The following is a 17,025-nucleotide window of genomic DNA, read 5'->3' on the forward strand; positions in this document are numbered from 1 at the left end:
AAACCCCTTCAGTTCTAAGGTCCCAAATCTCTTGATCCTCAGTCATAACAGTACAAGACAGAAAGCACCTGATGTTTACATACTGGAAAATGTGTTTTTACTCTACCCTGCCAACACAGAAGTTACTCATTCTTAAGGCTTAGCAGCAGAGTAAGACTTTCATCTGTCAAGGGCACTGCTTTTTGATAGAGAAATTCATCTCACAGGAAGTCAACTAACAGGCCCCCCCTCACCCTCAAACACATCCCTCATTATACTGTTTTTTTTTTTGCTTTTTAATCATTGGTTAATTGCTTCCTTGTTTCCTGGAGAACAGCTAAATCCTGTCCCTCTCCTACTCCTCAAAGCTGTCTGTGACTTGGCAGCACACGAGTACACACAACCAGCAAGACATATTGTGGCAATCCCCTCTCACAGGCCACTAGAACCAGCATCTGCTGTTCATCTTTCTGTCCTTCACAGGCAAAACACATGCATGACACAACAGTCTGCTGGGCCAAATAGAAAGATTGAGGAAAAGCAGTACTTGTTTATGCAATAATACACACAGATGTTTAGAGAGAGAAAGAGATCAAGGCTTAGACATGCACTTTCACATGCAGGGCTACAATACAGGTAGAGCGAGAGGGACATTCCATGGATATGGGTGGGCATATGAGGACAATAATGCAAACAGCTGACTATTAGCACTGCTTTTTCTGTTAAGGTGGGCTGCATGTCCATGTCAGTGAATTGAAATGAGTCCAGTGAGAGGGACAGGGATGAAAACTGAATAGTCAGGCTCATGTCTAGTCTGGATCCCTGCTGCTGCAATTTAAGCCTATTACTTCCGGCCCTATCAACTACTAACATGGGGAGCAGATTTTTTCCTTCCTCTTGATAACAGTTTTTCAGCCTATTAAAGGCTGTTTTAATGTCCCTCCTCAGTCTTCTTTCTTGAGGCTAAACAAATCCAGCTCTTTCAGTCTTTTAAGAGGTCATGTCCAGCACTTCTGGCCTCTCTCAAAGTACATCTTTCTTGATTTGCACTGTTCAAAAGTGGGTACAGTGTTCCAGCTGAGACCTTACCGATGCTGACTGCAAAGATTACTTCATGCATCTTTCAGACTGCATTTCTGGTTACATATTCCATGTAGTCAATGACTTTTTTTTTTTAATAAAAAGTCTCAAAACCTGAATGACTTACATTCACTCTTGATCCACTATAATCCCTAGTTTCTTCTCTGAAGAAGTGTACCTGGCTCCTTTCCATCCTGAGTTATGAGACTTGCTATTTAAAGGAGTTTTAACTGTCCCTGTTGAATCAGATCCTTTTTCACACAATTTCTCCATCTTATTTTAAGCTTACCTTTTAACATATTCACAGTATGGATATGTGCCTAGTGACACACTGAGAGATATGCTGTTTACTGGGGACTCATATTTGGGATGTCACTGAGAAACTACCAAGTCTCGTACAGTCCACTGACTTCTATCCACTGCTGTTGTTTCATGTGGGCATCAGTGATACAGACAGCAGCAGTCTGAGAAGTCAAGAAAGGTAGTTATTATATGAAAACTGCCTCCTTCAAGCTCAGGAACAATGCATCCTAACAAAGAGGATGTCGGGCAAAAAAGCCAGGAGGCCTACATGGATGGACAAGAATGTCCTGGACAAACTCAAACACAAAAAGGAAACCTACAGAGGGAAAATAAGGAAAATAAGTAGGTGATTGGTGACAGTCAACATGGCTTCACTAAAGGCAAATCATGCCTGACTAATTTGGTGGCCGCCTTGTGATGGGGTTACAGTGCTTATGGATAAGGGGAGAGCAACTGTCATGATCTACATGGATTTGTGTAAAGCATTTCACACTATCCCACGTGACATCCTTTTCTCTAAATGGAGAGATGTGGATGCGACAGATTCACCACATGGTGGATAAGGAAGCCTCTAGATGGTCACACTCAAAGAGTTGTGGTCAATGGTTTGATGTCCAAGCAGACACCAGTGATGAGTGATGTCCCTCAGAGGTCAGTACTGGGACCAGCAGTGTTTAATATCTTTGTTGGTGACATGGACAGTGGGAGTGAGTGCACCCTCAGCAAGTTTGCTGGTGACACCAAGCTGTGTGGTGTGGTTGATACGCTGGAGGGGAAAAGCTGCTGTCCAGAGGGACCTGGACAGGCTTGGAAGGTGGGCCTGTATGAACCTCAGGAAGTTCAACAAGGTCAAGATCAATGTCCTGCATGTGGGTTGGGGGAAGCACAAGCAAAAGTACAGGCTGGGTGGAGAATGGATTGAGATCAGCCCCAAGGAGAAGGGCTGGGGGTGTTCGTTGAGAAGAAGCTCAACATGATCTGACAATGTGTGCCTGCAGTCCAGAAGGCAAGTCCAGAAGAGGACCATGAAGATGACCAGAGGCTGCAGCACCTCTATTATGAAGAAGGGCTGATACATTTGGGATTGTTCATCCTGGAGAAGAAAAGGCTCCAGGAAGACCTTACAGCACCTTCTAGTACCTATAGGGGCCTATAAAAGAGCTCAAGAGGGACTTTTTACAACAGCATGGAGTGATAGGATAAGGGGGAATGGCTTTAAACTGAAAGAGTGTATGTTTAGATTATACAAAAAGCTCTTCACTATGAGGATGGTGAGGCTCTAGAACATGCTACACAGTGAAGTTGTGGATATTGCACCCCTGGCAGGGTTCGAGGCCAGGTTGGATGGGGCTCTGAGCAACTGGGTACAGTGGAAGGTGTACCCTGCTCATGGCAGAAGGATTGGAACTAAATGATCTTTAAGGTCCTTCCAACACAAACCATTCTATGATTCTATGATCTGGAAAGTTAATAGGTGTGCTCTGTATTTCACCATGCAGTCAATTAAATGAAAATACCAAACAGAACTGAAGTTGTTAAACCTCTGCTTGATACATTTTTTCACTGGACAGGTCGCAAGTTCTCTAGGACAAATACCGCATTTACCTCCACATTCTGATTACACACACTGTACCAAATACCTCTCTCAAACAGACCTTCTATTATCAGCATATATAACACTAAATAACAATAAAATCTGCTGTTTCAGCACAGTGCCCATTTTCCGCCCCTCATTTCCTTTCCTTCCCCTCCCCTCATTTCCCTCCTCCCTTCCCCCTCCCTGTGCCAGGGTTTCTTTTTCATGCCAAGGTCTTTTAGATGAGACCCTGTATGGGAAGGTAGTTGTGGGAAAGGTTATTAGGAAACTGCCGTCTAAACTGCTACTTTTCCGGCTTCTCCACCCTCTCCCTCCCTACAAAGTGTCCTCTGTTCTGCTTTAATACTAATGAGTTCAGAGAAGGTTCCTAGGCTAGAGCAATTTACAGTTTGGACTGTGCCAAAGCACACAGGCACACACCTCTCTGATCACTTCCTGCCCAAACACAGTCCTGCTGGCTTAACCCTCAAAATGTGCCTTGGGGATTGCTGCTGTGTCCCTGTGCCAAAAGGCAGGCTGAACTTCCAGGGGCATCAGTGCTACCTACTCCTCTCCTCCCAGCTTTATCCTCTTGTGTGCATCCTATTTGCCATATGCCCCTATGGAGGAAAACAAGGGTAAGTCAGAGCTTGGCTGACCTTTAAATCTCTGATAAAATATTACGTAAAAGGGCAGGAGGAACTGGGAGGTTGGTTAAGAATTTAATGAGCAAAATTAACTTGTTGAGCTTTGATTGTGCAGCTAAGATACACATGCTCAAGCTTACACACAGGGTAAACTCAAAGGAACTCCAAAAAAATCAACAAAATTTCTGGTGGAAGTTCAGGTTTACACAGATAAAAGTGAAACCAGAAGATAATTTTAGTTCTTCTCTTGCTCTCTGAATTAGTATTCCAAATTTGGTAGTGCAAACCAGATATCAGAATGCCCCTAAATCCATTAAACTGAGCAGACTTACTCTGGATTTACTCCAATGCAAAATATTGATGAAATTGTCCCTTTTAAATTGTCAGCTAGACCGCCAATAACACTGGCTCATTCTACAATCTACAGCACAGATTTCAAACGTAGAATAGATTGAGAAGTCTATCAGTCCCCTTTTTGCTAGTTATTAACTTCTACTTTAATAAATGGAGATGATCTGTATTTACAGTCCAGACCAGCTAGAACATCATCCACATACTGGCTTCTGTTATCTCCTCTGGGTTGAAGTGGAGGGCAATTCCACAATTCTCTTCCCTCATACAAACTGAGTATTTAAATAGTCAAACAGTGAATTGAAAGCATGACAGTATATTTGGTTATTCACTCACACCCTGTCTTGTCTCATTACTCAAATATTCTGATAATCAGAACACAAACTACTGCACTGACATCACTGGGCTTAAGAAAACACCAGTCAAGATGTCTTTCTCTAAATGTTTCTACTAAAGAAATTACCAGAAACTTTCACAAAATACAGCAAAAAGAATAAGAGAAGAATGAGCACGTGCCTTCCATCATCTTCTAACAACAGATCATAATTGCATTTACTATCTGGTTAAGCATTTGCAATCCAAAAGGTCTCCCTCATCATTAATGCAGAAGCCAACCACTTCACACCAACCAACCAACTCATGCAGCTGTTGCTCTTTATCCAAGATGTAATGCTGAAACATAGCCACTAAAGCAATCCCAATGGATTTTCCATGACTCAGGGATCTCCCTGGACACCTTCCAAACTGGGAAACTGCAATCTGCTTTCCCCTTGTAATTTCCTTTGGAGAAATTATTCTTCAAACCTCCACCTAGCAAACCATTGCATAATATTGTCGTGCACACTGCTCTTTTCAAAAGGTGGTTATTGTGGGCAGCCTTTCCCTTTATGTGGTCAAAAAATGATGGGAAACTGCAAAATTAAAAGACGTCCTTAAGTGCCTTTAATGTAGAAGTGCACAGAATATGCAGATGTTGACTAGGGCCTTTTTGCATACACCACTGGGTCAACATGTGAAAGAAAGGAAAGTCTGCCCAGGAAGGCAGTAGAGTCTTGCATCAGATCCTCCCTAATAAAAAAACAAGTAGAAAAGAACAGGAGGCAATAATAGAGATTTGCTCCCAAGTTCTTCAAATACAACACATTTGACACTGGAAGATTCCTGTACTGCCTGTAACCTACACGTGCTGCATCTTTTCAGCAACTTTTCAATGTGGCTCCAATTCTGTATTAAAACTGGGTTAAGAAGCATTACTGTTTCTCACAAGGGAAACAAATGCACAAATGCATGAATTTAGTTGTGTAAGCTTCCAGGAACAGCTAGGAAAAAGACGATCTTGAAAAGTTTTCCTCCCAGAAAGCTTATAGACTTTTCATTTACAGAAAACAAGGTAGCTAGCATTAAAAGCTTTGGGTCAGTGCTGTTCCTGTGCCAGGTGGAAGGCATCTGTCTGTACTACTTCAGGATAAAACATCAAAGCTAGAGCAGCTATGGAGGCAGTCTGGTGTGATGAGTGACAGAAAAAGCACCTTCTGACACTTGCTTTCCATGTGCTGCTCCCACTTCATGCTGAAGGATGAACACAAGGACCTCTCCTGTAATTGACACCAAAATCTGCCCCTTACGTAGTGTGGAGCGAGACGCCAGGAAACTGCTGATCTGAAAACCTTGTACCCTAAAAAGGTGCTACCCCATCCAACCAGCCTCCCCTGTGGTACCTTCTGCTCCCCACTTTGGAGCCTTGCACACTAGGCAAATGATAAAAAAAAGGCTATTTCCCTCCAATACTGGAAGAGCAATCCCAAATTACCTTAACAGGTCCTCTGAATAATAAACAATAAACCTTGAGTACTGTTTGAAGATAGAATTCACCTATAGAAGGGCACAGATACATGGCAAAGTTATATACCATTTCCCCACACTCTTCTTCAGCCTATATGATACACCATCTGAGCAATTATTATATCTGATATAAATTGTTACTAGGTGAGCAACTACAGAAAATGTGAGACAACATATTAAACAGATGATACTTCATAATTGTTATCTTCTTCTCCATTCAATTATCTTATTTTTTTAACAGTTCCTCTTAAACCCCTGCTAAACTCTACCTCCCTAGGGATAACTCCTGTCCTGCAAAACACTTACGTCCCATCCTCTTTCCCAGCCTTTTCTCTTCACTGGAAAATTTCACTGCTTTCCCAGCTTCAGGTGGGAAATTATTATAAATTATATAAATGACTATAAATTTTATAAAGTCTTCATCAGCTAGATGGATCTGGGTTTCCCTTTCTTGCTGTCATCAGGCTAAATATCAAAACATACCTCCTGCAAAATCTCAGATCTGGCCCTTCCTCTATGAGCTGCAGAAGAAACAATTATCTGTCATCCAACCTCCCCCAATTACCACGCAAGCTCATTCTCTCCAAAAGCACTGCCAAAAGATCATCTTGGTCTAGCATTTGTTCCATATCATATCCATCTTTGCCATCTGTCTTCACTGTCCCTTCAGCACCACAGCTACTTCATTTGTTGTGTTTTTTTCTTCAGCACTTTGGAAAACATTGTTCCTCCTTATCACAACCTTCTGTCCAGTTGCAATCTGGCCAACACGGTCTTTGTAAGATGTAGTACTTTCCTCTGTCATTTCTCACAGATGTTGGAGAAATTTCTCCAGTTGGCATGTTTTCATCCCAAATTACCTTTCTTATCTGATTTATAATAGTCTCCCACCCCTCCTCAGCAGACCAAATCTAGATTCGAATATCCTCTCTAGAAGATGAGGAATGAGATCCTAATAGATTTTTAAGCCATCAAATACAGCTCTGAAAAACATAAGACACTAATACAGAGAAGTAAAGGAAGGATAGAAATTGCAGAAGGGCAGAAATCATACTCAGAGAAGCCATTCCAAAGTGCTGGAGCAATAAGACATCCCTGTACTACTGCTGCTGACACTATTTCTACTGGAGAGGGCCCACTCTGTTACTCTAAGTCAGCAGGCAAAGTGGCAGGAAATATATGAGAATGCTGGTTCAATTCTAAGAGGAGGGTAGGAAATTGTCTACTCTGTATCCAAGTGTAGCTGGAAAAGCTCCAAAAAGCTGAAATAAAGATAAATTCCAGCTAGCAAGTATGACTCCTACTATCAATATCATCTCAGTGTTTTATCACTTCAGCAGCCTTCAGGCTCAATCCAGAAAGTTGCTGACTCTTTGTTATAGTCATAATGGAACACAAAAAACATTAAAATATTAATTACATCTTACTAAGGAAAAAGGCCACAGTAGAGCCTTATGTTATTTTTTTATTTTTATATCATGCTGTCTAGCGCTTGCAGTTATGCCAAAACACAACAGTATTATCAAATCATCTGATAAGGTATTAGAACACATGGACACAAAATTTCTGAACTAAACATACCCACCTAATCCATGACTTAAGGGAGAGGATATCATGACAGCTCCCAAGCATTCAATAGAGGGAAGACATAAGATTGGCAACTTAGCACTTCCATTCTCTAGTGGCAGATCTGTTCTTTCCCCTCCTTTTACAACCCAAGCTACATATCTGTGATGCTCCCAAAATCCAGTACTTCTCCTCTTTTGCCCTAGATGGACTACATGCATTTCCTCAATCATGGAACATCAGGATTACTCTGGTAAAAACATGTAATCCTGTGAGTTCTTTCTCAGGTGTTTCATGTCTAGTGTAAGTAAATCATACTCAGAACACACTCCAACATTCCCTTTAAGTATTCCAACCGCAACCTTTCCCACTTTTCAGAAAGGCAGTCAGCATGCTGCTCTGCTTGGGATATTCAGAAGCCAACAATCACCACAGACACAGAAAATATCACACAGGCCAAATTTCAGCCAATGGTGAAAACTACTGAAAACTACTGTCTTCAGTGGAACTCATGCTTTTCATTGGGTAGCTATCTATCCGTAAGTTTTACAGTAAAGCAACAAGATCTAAAAAGACAGTGTATTCCTGCATAAAAGCATTAAAACTACACAGGTACTCTGGTAACACCCCCAGCTTCTTCACACGCAAAATCTTGCACATAAGACCAGGTCCGGATTTACATTTGTTTACACAACCTTATTGATTCTCAGACATGGAGTGTGAGACCTGGCTGCCATCTTATGCTCCTTACACAGCACCTGTGTCTCACCCATTTGCAGCATAGGGACTGCTCCTTCTTACACAGCTGGTCAGGGAGCTGAGAGCTGCCAACCAGCTGCATCTGCTGGAAGGGAGCCTGGAGTGAGAAAGCGCTGATTCTGCACTCAGTGCCATAAGCCTGTCCCTATCATAGCTCTCCATATGTAGGTGAGCACCTGAAAGGGTAAGCTGTCTCTGCAATGAAGCCTAAACTGCAACACCTCTTATGTATTGGGACTTGAATAACTACAGAAAACTGCTTTTGGTGATACGTGCATTAAAATCAGGGACTTGTACACATGTATTGCACATGGCACACATGAAAAGCAGACCCAACATTATGAAAAAGTCTCTCTCCGTAGAGCAGGAATTAAAAAAGTATCTTCTGTGTGGAAAACTAAAAAGAAAAGTGGTATCTGGGTATGTACAATCCTGGACTGAAGAACTGTGCTGGACATAAAGGAACTCTGTACACAACTAGACAGACTATGATACCATGAAGAGCTTTTGCCTCTCAAGCCTCGGTACCCTAAGTGCTTCAGAAATCTCAAACCACCTAGTTCTTTTGCCATTATTATAATAGAAGACAACTGCATCTGAGTGCATGAAAAATGTTAATCTGACAACTATAATCTAATCTGAGAGAAAAGAAACTTTTTGTGGCCTGGCCACCATCAGTGAGGAGAGATTTTCTGCCTCAAAGCTTTGCCTTTTTTCTGCCTTTAGAGACAGTGTCTTCTACTTAGAGGGTGATATTAAGGCTTCTTCCTGGATATGAGCCTCTGGTCATGAAAATTCTGTCTTGGTCTCATCAGCAGCATTTTCTTACAGCCTCCACTTGTTTATTCTCATTAAGTGCAAGAAAGGAAGTAATAACTGGGATGGGGAGTCTCCATTGAGCTAAGGCCAGCAAAGCCTCCTAGTTTGCTCAAGTCAGAGCTCATCACATACAAATAAAAATGAAGGACCTCTCCAGATGTTGACTGCATTTGGCTCTACACTTCCTCACTGATTAGGTAGATTAATTCATTACAAAAGAGCACAGAGAGGATGAGCATAGGAAATTAAATAACTTCCTCTTATGGGCAAAACAGAATAGAGGTACTTTTAAATTATGGTTGCAGAGAAATTTGCAATGACCAACAACTCTAAGGCACAGGCCTGTCAGAGGTGTAGTCTGAAACCATGATTTACATGCAGGGCAAGTGACACAGAAAATAAATCCCTATATTCAAAAGAATCCAGCAAAAGGATAGAATGACTCAAAAGACTTAACATTTGAAACTGAAATACTCAAATCTTGATAAAAAGCCTGAATTTAAATGTGAGTTAATACAGTTTTCAATACACACGACACATATCTGGGGGTTGAAGCGAGGACCCAAAATGCATGTCTTTCTAAGCCACAACCTTTCAATGAGAAACTAAGGGCTTAAATAAGCTTCAGACCTGGAGGATACTTTTCTGGGAATGTGGTGCTCCACACCGGGAGCCAAGAGACAGAATAGGCTATTCCGCATCTCTGCTTTCCAGGGACTGCAAATAGGGAATTTTGTTCACCAAGCTCATCAACAAACACAGAGAAACACAGCTGATGCCCTCTTGTGCCTCCATACATTGACATATATTGTCTATAATCACATAAAAGACCACAATGGAAGCATTTCTTGTACTTTATACCACATAAATACTCTTGCAGGTTTCAGAGCCAAAAAGGGGCCTCATGAACACTGCCACAGCTAGGACTTGGCAAGCTTGAGAGGGACTGGTGATATATGGGAGTACTTATTCGATGTGGTAAAGCTTAGTTTTCATCTGAGGTTTATGTTGTATCCATTACATTAAATGGTCTGCAAGGGAGAACTAAGCATGAAGGGAACTTGCTACTTCCAAGTCAGCTGTTTTCAGTGGGAACTACTACTACAGTTATTTAGGTTTGGATCACATCTCCCTGTGGCTCTTGAAGGTATGTTATCTAGTGTTTGCCAAACTGATGCCTAGCTCAGAAATTGTTTTGCTTCCTTTGATGAAATAAATAAATGAATTCTCAGGTACTTCTATGCTTTACCTTACTTACTTTCAACAAAAAACTCTTCCTTTCTTCTCTCATTAACTTTTTCTGCTCTGGGAAATGAGACTATAATCACTGAATTTTATTCTCTGTTAAGGTAAAGAAGGAACAGATGTAGAGACATTTCACAGACTAAGCAAAGAGCAAAATTTTCCCAAACTTTATGTTATTGGTCACTTCATCCGATGCTACTAGAAACATGTCCATGGTGACCCCACTGCTCCTTTGTTTCTGTCCTGAGAGAACTAGCATAGATTTCAGTCACATGGGTGGCTCGTGTACTCAGTACATCAACTCCTTTCAGCATTTTGTAACTAAAGCACTAGCCTGTAGTTGCTAAAATACTACCAACTACTACCCTGGTGTGTTGAGAAATCAAGGGAGTACAACAAAATATAAAACAGCAGCAACTATCACACTAATATCACACTAATTCCATCAGGACAAGATGAAGACACTGATTTACTTAGAAAGAGATTAGCAGAAATGTGCAGAAAAACTGAGACCCATGTGGTAGGAGAGAACAAAGGAAAAAGACAAGAGTGAAAGGTACAGTAAAGCATCTGGCATCTTGCTCTAGATATCCTCCTTCCTCAGGTGACCTAAGAGAGAAAGTAAGAAGCATTGAAAATTTCTAGTCATGGTTACAGAAATTATCCGATTATTCAGAGGTTACCAAGTTGCTCCCTCTGCTGCTTGGACTCCACTGCCACATCTTCTTATATTTATCATCTTCATGGGAGTTTCTCTGTACAGCTCTTATTCCAAGAAGACTGAAGGAGAAAGAATGATATTTTCTCTCTTTTTACTAGCACAGTCACTGGCATTCTTTCCAGCTAGATTACTGAGCTAGCTCATCTTTAATTCAGAAATCAAGCCAACTTTGATATTGTGGCAGCCATTAATAAATATAATGGGATCAGAAGTGACAAGGGGAGAGACTATGTGTAATTTAGGGTTGTGTCAGTAAGGGACACAGTTCCATGTTTTTGTGGTGGCTGTTATAGAGCATTGCAGACAAAAACCAAAATTAAGGTTTCAATCATGGTTCCCAGCATGGGCTGAGGGAAGGACAGAAATCTTGATTCAGTACTTGCTTCCATCTTCATTTCATTGCACTCAGGCAATACCACAAGAGAAGATATGGGTTTGATTTCCAGTGGCCTTATTGTTCAGGAATACATTGTAGTTCCATGTATCTTCTCTAGAAAAGCTGAGGCTTTGAAGTAAAATCTCTTCAAGAGAGAGAGCAAGAGAGAGAATGTATGCTGCCTCACCTGAGCAGTAACCTACCTCTTTCAGAAACTAAAGAATGACAGGACCTCATATGGAACTGTCATTTCAATGGAAAAGAAGCTTAAAGGTAGGCCAAAAGAGATCCTGGATAATTCTAAATTTTTCAAATATAGACAATTCATAAGTACTTATGTTGCTCCTCAACAGTAAATAATGTACCTTAAAAGGTACTTGTGGTGTCATGAGATCTAAAGTTTTGTTCTCGAAAAGCCTGTGAGGATGGTAAATAGTAATATGGTTGAAAAGCTTTTGTGAATCTATAAAGTCAGCAAAACTCCTTCTTTAGGGACTCTGAGGGGGTGAAAAAAAGAGAAGGAAAAAAACCCAAACTAAAAATTGAAGAGATTCAAATGGAACATAAGAGAAACAAACCATGACAGGAAATTCCAGTCAATGTCCCACCTGAGCTAAATACCAGAATGCTTCTTACAAGACCACAAAGGTATAACAGTAAGCGTTTCTCAAATCTTTCCCAGCATAAGCTTGGAGCATATAATCATACAATCAGCTTCAAAAATGTCAGCTCAAAAGACAACTCCACTTCTTCCCCAAGGACCTTCCATCTTAGAACAGACAATCTTGATCTCCACCTTCTCAAATACCATTACCATCTCATGGCCACTAACAAAAGAAACAAAGAGAAATAATAAAAGCACAAGCTCTTACACTGGTCTTTCCTCTGTGCTAGCATTCTTTACATTTTTCTGCTTTTCCTGATTTGCCACCATTTAAATCACCCTTCTTGGCATGATCTGAGTTCCTATCTGGGATTATGTTGGTGGTATAAGAGAGATCTAGATGGCAAAATCTTTAGTGCCAAGCAGCATATCACCTTTAACCAACAAGAAGATTCCAGGATTCTAATACTGAGCAAAGGGAATTCACTGTGACAAGAACACACTGCTCCTAACAAATATGAAGAAGGAGATAGAGAAACTGCTCCATGAAAAATAATTATTTTCCCTTGCCTTGGAATAGTTCTTCCAGATTCTTCTATAGTTCCTGTTCAGTCAATAAATCTGTGCAAGGAAAAACATGTGTGCTTAGCACAGACATTTTTGCCATCAGGCACAAAACTGGTTTAGGGCCTCACAACAGACCACCAACTACAACAGCACTTTACTACATGGTAGTATACACAGTGCCAGCTGAGAAGAGAGACTGAGGAAGGAAGTAGAAGTGAAGCTGTGATGCCTTGATGGCCAGGTAGGGCCAGTTTTACAATTTGCAAGGTACAGTACCAGTCCACACCCCTTAATTTCTAGGGCCTCTCTTTTTTGCCTGTTCATTGAAGGGGAGACATTAAAGCCACGAAAGTGGCTCTTTGAGGGGCAAAGTTTGTGGTCACAAATATTTTTGTTTGCTTTGTGTTATGTGCACCTGTACTGTTACCACTGCATTAATCCCAAGTCAATCCCTGCCAGCAGAGAGCTACTACATCTTCTCCTGTCTCAACCCCACAAAAATCAGACCAACTCATCCTGAGCTCATACATGTATACCTGCCTCAGTCTGGAGACTACACAAGTTTGAAAGCTATGAATGGGTCATGTGAATCCATCACAAATAAGGGATCCCAACACATTCCTAAATCATCCTCTTGAAAAATGGACATCTCCAAATTCACTTGTCATGGTACTAATTTAAGTACCACAAGAACAGACAGAGACATGCTTCTGGTCCTCAAAATGTCAGTTTTCCTCAGAAAGTCAGGTAGAAACATACTGATTGTTTACTGGAATGGAAAATGCATCACAAGGAAGGCTTCTCCAGCACAGCTAGGCTTAGCTTTTCTTGTCATTAACTCTTACATGGGAAAATGCCCCAGATTTTAACTGCAACGAGGGAAAAAATAAGGCTTTTAAAAATTCATTCAAGCACATCAGTGTTTCATTATACCCTCTGTAGAGCAGATGGCAAGATGAGGCTATACCCCCTGGGCCTGCTTCAGGGAGCCAACACAAATGCTTCTCTCACTACGGATCTCAGATGATGTTGGTGTCATCATTTCACTTGGGGATTTGGGTCAAAAGGCTTTACACTCAAATCTGGTTTTTATATAGTACAAGTGCACCCAGACTAGGCCCTAACGGATAAGCAGCAGGGAGCTAGTACACAGCACAGAGCTCTCTCAGGCACTTCCAGGTCGCTGATTTACACTGGTGCATTTACAGGCTGAATCTTTCTAATCCAATTAGAATCTCATCTGAGCTGTCAATACAGATGTAGCCTGTTTTATTTTAGTGACTCATAGAACATGCATTAATCTGGACCTATGGACAAACTAGCCCTTCCAGGCAAATTCTGCATTTTGCCAGCCCAGTTTCTAGCCCAGGTTTTTTCCTCTTATAAAGCCCATAACTGCTCTTATGTTACCTTTCTAATCAGGAACTCCTATGGACATGCATCACCATCCTATCTGACTGCTTTACAAAAACATGTAATGTACACCATTAACCTTCTGAAAAACAGCACTTTTTCTTTCCCAGCTCCCTTCTCATGCAATGATGGCTAGGGTACTATCATTAAGTATAAGAACTGAATATGATCTGTTTTCATTTCAATAGCTTCATTTGTTTGAAATGCATATGCCAGTTATAAGCTGTCAGCACATTTAATAAGTTATAGCATAGACCAACAACTCTCAAACTACTGGGGCCAAAAATTTTTACAGATCATCACGTATACTTGTCATTAAATTTTGCACCAGAAACATTATAAATTATACTGTTTAATAGACTTCCATAAGGCAGCTGTGAGATGTTTTGCCACAAGCACACAGAACACCAGTATTTGCCAGACATAAAACTAAAAGCACCGTTAATACCACCACAAACTCTCAAACTCCTCATAAAACTGATACCCTTCTCAGCAAGCAAAAGCCCAGCAGCAACTCAAACAGGTCTTTCACTATGACCCGAAGGTAAACGAGCTCCAGTTTTAGCCAGTCAGGTTCAGGAGCAAAGCACATCTGTTAGTGACATCTTCAGGAAGGCTGGGTTGAATGCTTCAACGGATCTTCGTATTGGAGAGACATGAACTTTGATACAGCAGTTCAAGCTTTGTATGTGAAAACCAATACTTACGCAGCATCCAGAAATAAATTGTCAGCAGAGCAGATTACAGATTACACTCTTACTCATGAGAGATATCAGTCACCATGCAGAATTCTCCACAGTCAGACAGCTGCATTTTCTGAGAGGAATTCAAGTAGTCTCACATAAAAGGCAAACTGACTTAAATACAAACCAGAATTCTGTGAAATATTTCCATAAGAGAAGATTCCTCATCTGCTAATTAGTTTGAAGCAAGTAGACTCTCTTCTGCTGCACATATTATTCTTCCTGAAACAGCTGCAAATCCTATTGACTCCTTTCTACACCCCTGCCATAGAATACTGAAAATGCTAATGGTGCTAGGGAAGGTGAAAACAGTTAATGGAAAAGAAATCCATACCAATTTACTATGTACACAGAAAGCAACTTTTGACTGATGAAGTCCTTGAGCTGAAAACTTTTAGAGGGTTGGAGAGTATCCTGGAAAAGACCACCCTATGGTCACATCTTATATCCTTCACTAGGCATCTGCTTTGGACCCCATCTTGAAACAAGAGCCTGGGCTAGATTGTCAGACCACTGATCTGACAAACTACAGCTGTCTCCATATTTGGTATGACATACTATAGTTGCCCATATATTAACCTCCACTTGCATACCCAAATTATATGGTTATTTTCATTGCTACAGCATTTTGAAGCTATGGTCATGGATAAGGATTTAATGGGCTAATGTTATAGTGTAATGTAGAAAGACTACTTGCAAATGCCTCTCATTCTGAGATCCAATATTTTCTGTTCTATTCCTCACCTCAGGCATATATACCCTTACAGATATCTCACTTTACATAACCTCCAATCTCAGAATGGCAATGAGATATCTAATCAACTGCATCAAATGGGCATCACCTTTACAACACAGATTGCAAAACAACCCAGCCCTATGACCTCTGCTTGTGTTTTGCATGCAGGCTGAACAAGTAGGCAAAGACAGTGAAGTCGTTTGATGCCAGGCATGAAAAGCAAGTGTCTGGCTCCTGGAGTCTGCAACATTTACCACAAAAGCAAACAACAAAGTTCATCTGAAACAGTTCCTTCCCTTCCTGTTTACGGTTTTTGCTGCAACAGCACCGTTTCATGGTTCAAAGGCAGCTGGATGATGAAACATAATTAGCATGGTCATCTGATTCTTATACCTCACCAGCAGAATGTTACTGATCAACAAAACAGAACAATCCTTATTTTATAGATCCTTAAGATTTTCCAGCGTAGTATATTATACAGCAGATTTTATCCCAAAATTGTTAACAAGAAATTGACTGTCAGTTCTCTCTAGAGAACTTATGAGGTTCCTTCTAATATGCCCAATCCTACACCTGGAGAATTGCATAGTGCTATGAAAATAAATAAACATATTTAAGCATTTAAGTTGTACTTATACCCAGTGCCACTATCATCTGTCCCGTCACTTGCTGCCTTTGTCCCACCAAGGAACTTGTCATAAAAGAATGAAAAAGAAAAAAAAAAAAAGCTTCAACAGAAGCTTTTTTCCCCTATCTCTAATAAATCCCTTAAGTCCTTTTACTCCTCTTTTGAAGGGAGGAGTTCATCCACCCACTAAATATATCAATCTGTCAGCAGAAACTTACCACAAGTTCGGAGAATCTGGCATTGAGCTCTTCTGCTGGTGGGATTGGGACAGAAAACTCAAGGAATTGGAGGGGATTATTGTCCTTGAGGTTGATTTCAGGGAGGTCACTACCCCCAAAACAACAAAGAAATCCCAAGGCATGACGATTCCGCTTCCGGGGGGCCATGATCATGGTGTATGATGCTATCTTCTGATCATGTTCTGCAGGGAGAAAAAAAAAAACAACAAAATCAACAGACATTAGATGATTAACAAGACTGTTGAATCTGCGCAGCTCTCTGCAGTTACAATGGCTATCACTGGAGTAACGGCTAGAAGACGACAGAAGGATCTGATACACAAAAGAGCAAAATAAACACTCAGCCTAGACAAGGTAGTTAAGCTTTATTATGGTACATTAACACAGTGTAAAATCACTTCTCCCAGTGTTTCTGAAAAGGCTTTACAAACTCAGTGCGAGATTTCCCAGATTTATCAGCAATGCTTAGTAGCCAAGGTTGAATGCTACCACTGAATGCTGGTATTGGCCTTTCTCTCACTACTACAATAAAGGAACCAAAGTATCTGAAGCAAAAAAGCATGTGTTGGAGAATTCACCCAGAACACATGGAAGAGTCTTCCAAAGGTACCCCCTTTGATCAATATAAAATGAACAACAAAACAACGAAGTAGAAATCAAACTTTCTATCACTCTGGAGCCAGACCACCAAACATTCACTTTTCCCTTTATGACCAGGACTATCACAGTAGGACCATTTCATCTATCCCATTTTCAAATGCATGTAAGTAGTTTGGGTTGCCTTATGTATTCAGGAAAGAAACATAACAGTGCTAATGCATGCTTTCAAAT

At 40.8% G+C, this 17,025-nt stretch overlaps 1 protein-coding gene across 4 annotated transcripts in view; it reads right to left on the reverse strand.

The window, feature by feature from the left end:
* DAAM2 (dishevelled associated activator of morphogenesis 2) overlaps positions 1 to 17,025 on the reverse strand; it is a 202,105-nt gene that overhangs the window by 105,822 nt on the left and 79,258 nt on the right. For all 4 annotated transcript variants that reach the window (XM_027641233.1, XM_027641235.1, XM_027641232.1 and 1 more), the window contains exon 2: positions 16,174 to 16,376. In XM_027641233.1, coding sequence (XP_027497034.1) covers positions 16,174 to 16,347 — 174 coding nt within the window. In that variant the 5' untranslated portion in view covers positions 16,348 to 16,376. The remainder of the gene's footprint in view (positions 1 to 16,173; positions 16,377 to 17,025) is intronic.

The sequence above is a fragment of the Corapipo altera genome, unplaced genomic scaffold (assembly GCF_003945725.1).
Source record: "Corapipo altera isolate COAL_440 unplaced genomic scaffold, ASM394572v1 48b, whole genome shotgun sequence".
Lineage (NCBI taxonomy): Eukaryota > Metazoa > Chordata > Aves > Passeriformes > Pipridae > Corapipo > Corapipo altera.